This window comes from Gouania willdenowi, chromosome 14 (genome assembly GCF_900634775.1).
Source record: "Gouania willdenowi chromosome 14, fGouWil2.1, whole genome shotgun sequence".
In the NCBI taxonomy this organism is placed as follows: Eukaryota; Metazoa; Chordata; class Actinopteri; order Blenniiformes; family Gobiesocidae; genus Gouania; species Gouania willdenowi.
In genome coordinates this window covers 25,839,078-25,848,648 of record NC_041057.1, presented here as the reverse complement: position 1 = coordinate 25,848,648, position 9,571 = coordinate 25,839,078, and the positions used below count along the sequence as shown (strand labels likewise).

The 9,571-nt window shown below is 37.2% G+C and overlaps 1 protein-coding gene across 1 annotated transcript; it reads right to left on the bottom strand.

Moving 5' to 3' along the window:
* Positions 1-4,366: 4,366 nt before the first annotated feature.
* bhlha9 (basic helix-loop-helix family, member a9) lies at positions 4,367-5,424 on the bottom strand. Its single transcript, XM_028465899.1, has one exon. It carries the CDS (start codon positions 5,254-5,256, stop codon positions 4,396-4,398), a length of 861 nt encoding a protein of 286 aa, XP_028321700.1. The 5' UTR covers positions 5,257-5,424; the 3' UTR covers positions 4,367-4,395.
* Between the last annotated feature and the right edge of the window lie 4,147 nt (positions 5,425-9,571).

Below are 9,571 nucleotides of genomic sequence, written 5' to 3'. Positions count from 1 at the left end.
TATTTAGTACTCTATAATATGCATAGTTTATTACCTTTCACATTGTAACCTCACGAGAGAAAGTCTTTTTTAATCATTGTAAGCATGATTTTTTTTTTTTTTCTTTCTCCCTCTGTCAATAAAATCACTCAATCATCAATTCTCAGAGAATTAGGTTTTGGAATGCTAATTTTCTTTTTTTTAGTCTTATAATGATATTATTGATGTGATCTGCTCTTTCCTTTCAGTCACTAGATTTCTGTGGAGGTTGGATGTTTACTTTAGATTACAAAATTACAATTTCATTTGACAGACACTTTTGTCCAAATCAACGTACAACACGTGCAGTTAGGATTAAGGAAATTTCTCAACATCCCACAGCAATGGCCAAGGTTGGATTCAAACAGGTGACCCTCCGATTACAAGCAGACTTTCTTAACTCACTCACTTAAATCTTAGTCTTCCAATTCTCCCTAAAAAGCTGTCATTGGCTTCCTATCCTGGTTGGACTTCCACCTCTGTAATTGAGTAAATTACACCCCACATGGGTGATGCCAAATTGCAAAAATAAAATTTTAAAGTGTTAAACAAGTTAGAAATTGTGTAGTAGAATTGTCACAACCTAGGAAATTTAAAAAAGGGAGCAGTTGTGCAGTCTATAGATGTAGAAACTGAATTTATCTGAATCATTATGCAGAAAATAAAATATTTTTTTCACTAAAATAATCCAGTTAACTGTATTCATTTTGGTAGATACTGTACTTTCTCCATAGGCCAATTTGAAATAAATAAATTTAAATGATTGGGTGTGCACTCAAAATATTGAAACTTTAAAATGTCTAGTTTCAAAACCAAGCTGACACGTCCAAAGCAGAAGAGACAGCAGCTGACCAGTCTTTTTTTCGTGTCGGATTTCAGCCAAAATGTTTTGTAACCTGATTTCATAAAACAAACACCTAAGGTTGTTGCTTGAAACATTTATTTCTCCTTGCTCACATGTTTTATTTTATACATCAAATAGGCACTCTTATCTTTTTCTTTTTGGTTGGACTGTTTTCTTTTCCCTCAGCAGTATATGCTGTGATCGATGATGGCCATAATGCAGCTATTTGCTTAAAGAAATCCCTAGGCAAAATCATCAGTACATTAGTTGGCTGACTGGAAGCACATTTAGTGAAATTTAAATAATTCTAAAAGCTTTCAAAGTAAAACATGTTTACCTTTTAAGGAATGAGTTGTCAAAAGTAATAATACAGATACATGCACCACATCAGCATATTCTCGTTGTATGAATGAAATATTAATTTCATCACTCAATGGGTCTTTAGAATATTGCTTTCATTTTAGACTTAAAAACAAGAATATTGTAACAATGCCTAAATAAAGATGAGTTACTTTGTTGTCATACTCCATTATAGTCTTGTACTATACTTTTCAGTCGCATTATATATATATATATATATAGATAGTATTGATAGTAGCCTAATATAAATAGTAGAAACAGATTCTCTGGCCTCAGAAATGTAGACATAGATAAAAAATTAAAAAAATAATAAAAAATGTCCTTGGACACCCAGATTTTTCAGGTTAAATTGAGCACTTTGGTTAACTTGAGCACTTTCGCCATATTTCATTCTTACATCACAAACTGAAGCATTTTGTTATTTATCTGCTGCACTGACGGGAATGTGTTGAAATTGTTTGTTTTTAAAGGCATACAGTGTCTAAAAACTGTCCCATTTTCTGTGGATATAGTGATTGCGACCCCCTAGATTACGGTACATTTTTGATTTAGAACCAAAAGTGTTTTAAAGAGAGCGCATGTGCTTCTTCTGAAAAGTAGTTAAAACCTTTAAATTGTGTTACTAAGTAGGACACAGTTTGCATGAAACCATGCTAACTGACAAGAAAATTAACGACACACACATACAGGTACATACATGAAATTCTCGCTCAGCATTTTACACATACTTGAGTTGAGGAGCAGCGGGCAGTCACAGTGTAGTGCCCGAGGAGCATCTTGTTAATGCTGCCCACAGCAATGACCCACAGAAGATTCAAACATTGAAAAGCTTTGTAAAAGATTTGTAACACTGACCTACAATATGCATAGGAGTTTCCTATTATTCAGGGCTCTATTCTTCTGTTTGTGCTTAAGCATTTATTTACACGCATGCAGTTACACGTGTATCTCTTATGTGTATTTTCCAGTCTCTCAGACTCTTAACATACCCACCGCGCATAAATAGACCCAACGCGCATAAGTCTGTGAATGATGTGGTTCAGTTACAAGGAAATCATGGAACATGGATTTTTCCTAACACTTGTAAATTATAAAATACACTTTTAATTTGAATAGGCCTTATTTTTTGTAATGTAACATGCTTAATAAAGATAAGATTATTGCACTGTACGGATCGACCGCATCTTTCTCTTGCTCAATCATTTTCTCCCGTGCTCTGACTGTCTTCACATTCTGAATGATTTGCCAGCCCTTACGAGCTAATTATGGTAATGCAGGTTGATCATATTAAAAACCCATGGCTCCTGCATTCATAAGGAAATTGCAAACATGTTAACATAAATATTGTTTTTCAACTAATTATTTAAAAGTATTGATGGTCTCTGCCAATGTGTGTTACTAATGTGAATGTAAATGTAAGAATTATTTGGAGAAACATTTCTGTTAAATATTTAATTAGTAATAATCTAATCAATATTGCATGAAACACTTGATAATGTCTTGGATCACATGACTTAGATGGTTACAGTCCACTAAACTGTAGAGTGTAATGCATACTTTCTGTCTACTTTCCTTTCACAGTGTCTGAAGACAAAGATGATAAACACACATGTAGTGAGTGAAGGTGTGCATGTGCCAAGAAGGGAGGCTAGAGAGACATGCCGTCACTACAGCCACACTCATCTCCTGCCAGTGAGTCAAGATTTTCCAATGATGCACGTCTGTACAGAAGCTCGGCAGCCCCATTTCCATTGGCTGTAATAGGGAGACCTCCTAGATGTACAAAAAAAGATGAAAAAAGATCTCTTACACTTTTATCACACCCAACTTCACCTGGGGGCCAGTGCAGCCAAACAGGGGATTTCACAGCACTGATGACGGGGCATGCTCTTCCTTCCTGAACCCACATAAATCTGTCGGTGGGCTCCGGCCTATGCTCTGATATTAGGCTGTGTTCCATGACATGCAGCTCAGCAGGGGAGGGAAAGCTGTTGTTGACTTACTTGAGTTGGTTGTGGTTTTGATTTGTGGCTGTTGTTCATCAAAGAACCAGATTAACTTTTAGTAACAATGACCTCATTATGATTACCGTAGGGCAGGGACGTTTAGAAAAAAAGGTACATTGTGCAACCAAACCATTTTAGCTTATAGCTAACCTTGCTCTCACGATTTATTGAAATATTGATTGACTTTATCTAACTCTTCTCTATTTTGCTGTGCACAAATAATGCCTAAGCTTCACTTCTCCCTGAAGAATGACAAGAATGGACTTGTAGGGACATTCCCAACACAGTGAAGGACTTCTGTCATCTCACACTCAGAATGGTAGAGCCTACCAACCTTAGGCTATAATCAAAGAAAAGCACACACGCGCCCGCACACACACACACACACACACACACACACACACACACACACACACACACACACACACACACACACACACACAGCATGGCTTGCATTTAAAACAGTTTTATGAGGTTATAGGCACACGGTGTTTGTGATGAAATGATACACAACGTGGATCAATAAAAGGTATTGTTTAATTTTCAAGTTTAGAATCAAAGGGGATGCATTACATCTGTCAAACTCTGAAAATGTGATGCCAAGAATAAATACATAATCTAAAACAATCTGGAACACAAACAATGGGTTTTTTGTGGTTCCAGGAATGGTTGAGCAATGCTTTTTTACAGCACTGTATGACTTATATAACTGCATTCCACTGATGTACAACATCAAATATCTGTTAATTAGTTCATTCTTTCCTTTTGTAATTGTATGATGCAGAACAGTTTGTCATCAGTCAGGTTATTTAGAATCTGATTTTGTTGATTATTTACACGACACATCATTCAAATACAGGTCAGGAAAACATTTATGGGATATAAAAATAACAATAACAATAATAATAAACCTTGTATAATAAATATATAAGAAATATCATTGTTTTATTTATATTTGACAACATTTTGCATCAATTTTGCTTTTTACTGACTGCATTTTGAAATGCACTGTTTCAACATGTTTGTGTACATACAACATTTTGTTCTCTAAAATGCAATTGAAGCTTCAAAGTAAAACAATGGTGGTAATACTGTTTAATGGGTAACATAGCAAAGCATTCACATCAGGAATGGGTCAGCTGTCTGCTCTTTTATATTTTCAGACCGTTAAAGGACATCAGAGCACCGAGGAAGGCTGTGTTCTTGCTCTTGCAGGTAGCTCACCTGCCATGAAAGTCCCAGTGTGGGAGACGGCTCCACAAATGTGTCCATGTATCCCTGAGAGCAGGTGGTCCACAGCCCTGGCTGGAAGCCAAGCCCCTCACTCATCTGCTGGTACCGCATAGGGCTGGGTGGGTGATCATGAGTGCTGCTGCAATGTCCATGTCCATAGAGCTGCCCCTCAACAGGGTAACAAGGGTAGTGGGGTGAAGGGGGGCACGAGGACACTGTGTTGTCCATGTAGACGTGTGATTCTGTTGGCAGCCTTGGCACGTGCGACCCTTGTTGTGTTTGCAGTTGGTGTGAGATGGAGGCGTGCCAGGGGACGTAGCTTGGATGCTCCAGGCGAGGAGCTGTCACTTTGGTGTGCTCCAGTCGAGAGTCACCCACTGCTGCTGGAGCCACAGAGGATTTGTTGCACTCTCTGTGGCTACATTGCTTGCCAGGGTTGGTTGAACTAAGGAATACTGACAGAGCAGAGATGCGGTTGATTGCTCTCTGCAGCGTGGCAATCTTGGAAAGCCGTTTTCCACTGAGGTCATGATTCAGAGCGACTCGCAGGGCATTGAAGGCCTGATTGTAGTCCATAATGCGTTTTCGCTCTCGGACATTTGCAGCCATTCTTCGAGCCTTGGAGCGAATGGGTCGATTGCGCTTCTTGGTCAGGCCTTCCTCTGGATCACCGCTGCTCGAACCTTCGCTGTCTTGGAAAGCTTTGGGGCTTTGCTCTTCTTCACCTTGACCCAGGATGCCCAGCTCCAGCTCTTCTTCTGAGAACTCTGAACCTGCAACACTGCTGCAGCTCATTCTGTCAAAAATATAGATACTCTTCAACTGTCTGTTTTAAAGTTGTATTGAAGAGTCTTTGCTTGTTTGCAAAAAAGCTGCACATTAGGTTCTTCCACTCCTGGTCTTAGTTTGTGGGGCTGTCGGTGTTTGCTGCTGTGCCGACAGCCCAAGTACTCTCTTCCTCTGACTCCTCTGCTGCTTTGTAAATACTTGTACCTCGTGAAGACAAGTTGGCCTGTTTTTAAAACAACTCAGAGTCACATGGTACAGTCACCTGTGAGGAATTGTACACTCCTTCTCCAGGTTTATGGGCGCCCTCCAGGCAAATGGCACTGTCACCTCCTCCTCCTCAGACTCTCCCTGCAATCCCTCGCAGCTTTGTTCAAAAACAGCTTTAACATTTCATGTAAATGGAAAACATAACCAAATCAAATTTGGTATTTGGGAATAATGCAACTCAAGACCTCTTAAAAGAATAGGCTTCATTTGCCAGTTTTCACTGAATTATTTGAAACCATGATTTCTGATAATTTTAGATACTGAATATTCCTCACTCAGGTTTTGTTACTATTGATATTACCACTTTTAATTTCAAATAATTATTGATATTCAAAATAAGTGTTAATCATAGGAAGAAAAAAAAAAACAGAAAAACAATCAGATGGTGCTTTATATGTAAAGTTCTTTCCCATTCACAATGTAACAGATATGAGCTTGGACTTTATGTTGTGACACACTTTGGGACCATAATTATAAGTGAAGTAACATCAGAGATTTAAAAAAAAAACAATAAGCTGACCATAGTAACAAAAGAGCGCAAGAAATAGTTTCAAGCTCGGAAAAATATCTCATTCAAGTAAATGGCTTTTGAATACCTTATCATTTGGGACTTCATTACCTTAAAAATAATGAAGTACCAAATTATTCGGTTCATCTTTGCAAAAGACCTGATCCTAGTCCAGGTGACTCACTGTCTCTAAGTTAAATACATCTGATCCATATCCAAATGCAAAAGGTGGATCAATTATCATGCAACAATATATTGTGATATCAGTACGTACCCAGGCACAACACAATAGACACATCAACAAATAAGAATGATCATCCAAAGCCATATAAACTAAAGCAAAAGTGTTTTCACAGACTAAAAGAGCCTAGCCGAGCTTTTAACAGGGTTGTTCTGAAAGCAAATTATGCTATTTACAGTCTGTTAGCTGACACATACATCTATACATTCGGTTACGAAGCACAGAAGCACAAGTTGGTGTGTGTGTGTGTGCGTGTGCGTGTGTCCGTGCGTGTGTGTGTGTGAATCATTCCTTTCCATCCTTGCTGTGCTACATCTGTCCCAAGCATGTCTTTTCAACTGCAGGAGACATAGTCAATGTTATGCAAAGTTCTTGCACAAATATATATATATATATATATATATATTTTTTTTTTTTTCAAGAATGTCATTGTGATTTATTTCAGTCTGGCAAAATTGTTAGTCTGTTTTTGCATACTTACTTTGCAAACATACTTTTTTGTCATTTTTTATTTATTTATTTAATATTTCCATTGAGTTGAAAGCATCATTCCAAGAGTAAAAAGGTAAGAGTTAAAGTCAAATAAAAGCAAAGTTATTTTTCAAACCACTTTTTTCCTTTCCAAAACAATTGTATGTTTTGATGGGCCCATTATCATCTATTGTATTGTAAAGTGAACACTGAATGCCTAAGAAGATTGGATCTGATTAGAAAGTAGAAAGTGGTGAAACAGGTGTATCTGATGTAGCCAGTGTTTTTGTTGAAGAAAATATATTAGTGTAGTAACAAATCGTTTTCTACAAGGTCTAATTCTGTCCTCCGTTCCCACAAAAAACCCTTAGACTGTGTGTAAACCATGACTGTGATAAGTGCCTGCTGCCTTAGGACAGTCAGTAATTAGTAAAGAAGGGATATTCATCTAAGTAGATGTTCCCTGAATGTGAGTTTCAGGGAGGTTCATGACAAATTGCACATTTTTCCAAGTGATCCAATCTGCTTCCTATTTTGTCAGGTCTGGGAAGATAGGGGCTTCTTATCTACATGGGTTAAATCCATCCTTGCAATCTCCCTCTCTGTCTCTCTGTGCTCAGGTTGAGGGGCCATGTAATTTAGAGTTGTTTCCCTGGAACCTATCCCCATAAATCAGGCCTGGCCAGCACCCGAGGACAAGAGCAGAACAAGCCTTCGACTTCAAAGAGAAGGACAAAACAAGGGCAAATATTTTACAATTAGAACCTACAATTGCTGCTGGCTTGGGTTATCGATCTTTCATGGCCTTTAGCTTGTGAACATTGGCTTCAGTTTGATGACACTGTGGCAAATCTGAAAAGCATTGGTGTCAAGTGATTGTTTTGCTCTTTAGATACAGAATAGGAAAAAAGCTCATTGATTTTTTTTTCAATTTGATGTGACATTGTTTTACAGCTTTAGCCTGGGTTAAAATGGAAACAAGACTTTAAACCAACATATGTTACTGTGGAAGTTGACAAAATATTTTCCACTTCTGGTATTTGCTTATTGTAAGCGTTTTTGTAATATATATTTATATATATATTACATTTACATATTTACATATATATATATATATATATATATATATATATATATATATATTTGTAAATGAAAAAGGCCAATATAGAAAAGAAGTTAATATCTTTGATGCATGAAGTTAAACTATAATAAATGCTTAAAGGTTTTTTTTTACAAGAAAGCAAAATTCTGACTATGATTTGACTTTGTAACGTTATGTCGACTAAAGTAATAAATGAGATGTCTGATAAAGGGCTTTGACTACGATTGAAAACTCTGTGTGGCCAAAAAGAGCAAGGTGTAAGCAGTGAAAGGTGATTACACTGACACTAAGTGCAATAGGTCAGATAAGAGAGTCTGAACTGGGGCGTCGTTGAGACGCATTGCTTCCTTCCTGACCATTAGTGTGTACGGATTAGCTTTGAGACGCCAAAGAGTCAGTTTTAGGAGCTCAATTTAGTAAAAAGAAAGAGAAATCATTCATGATTTTACTTTTTTCGTTTGTTTTTTTTACTGTTACTTAAGTACGTAGACCTCTGTCAATAATGTGTTAAGCAGAACCATACTTAACTATAGTCTATAAAAAAAATTAAATAATTAAAATAATAATAATAATAATAATAATAATAATAATAATAATAATAATAATAATAATAATAATAATAATAATAATGAAAACTACTACTAACTCAAAACTATATGCCACACCTGAACTGTACATTTTGTCGTGAGATTGCAAACATGTTCTCGGCTCTCTTCCACTGAGACATATGAAGCATGTCTCAGGATCACAGCAAGGCAACTCGCTGTGTAAATCATTTAATAGACTGTCTAGACTGGACACACTCGCAAATCCGAATATTTTATTGTGATCCAATCACCACATCTATGCAGAAACAAATGAACCACATTTATCTTTTGGCATTTCACTTTCTTGTCTCTTGTGTTTGGTGACCATTTCTGTGAAGATGTAAAGAATGACCTATAACATTGTATTTACCACACCTTCCAAATAACCCTGCCAATCCACTGCGTGCCTTTATAGCTGCAAGTCTTTTAAATGTGCAGATTGAGCAATGCAACTCCAAGAAGTTATCACAAGCAGTGATTTATGGCTTCACAAACATGTCAGATTTACTGCCGTGGTGTAAAGAGCAGCCCCAAACTCTCCCCGTCCATTCATTTTTGACAGGTGACAAGACACCAGTAATTATCAGCCGCCGTGAATAAATCACAAGATTTTATCATGTAGTTTGCCATGCCCCTGATGGAATAACTATTTTCAAGCAAAGGGGAACTGGCCCGACACTGCTGAACCTACGATTTGCGAATCTCCAGCTCAAACCTTATAATGACTGGTTGTTTCGCTGTTTGTTATTAGAGGTCTGTGTGCCAAATGTTATAGATGTATATTTCCAAAGGGGTAGTTAGGGGTAATAAGTGAGTAAGGTCCAGGTTCGCTAACCTTGGCTTTGCAGCGGTATGTTAATGCATGTTTTTGGTGTCTGCAATGGAATTTTCTCACCTCAATAAAAAAGCCCTCACAAGAAAAAAAGTTTGCTACTATTATCCTCACCTCAATTCTTTAGGGAGAGTTAATGTTTATAATGTGGTTATGTTATCTACTGGATACTGCCAATCCATAGTCACATTGCAGTACTTATTACATCCACTCATTGTCTCATACCCATACTCAGTGTTCACCCATAAATCATGCATATAGATAATAAATGAAGCTACATTTAGTTTAGTTATTTTACTCGTTTCTGCCTTTA

Bases quoted from the DNA above. Each gene is read 5' to 3' on its own strand.
- bhlha9 (XM_028465899.1), bottom strand. From the start codon at position 5,256: ATGAGCTGCAGCAGTGTTGCAGGTTCAGAGTTCTCAGAAGAAGAGCTG.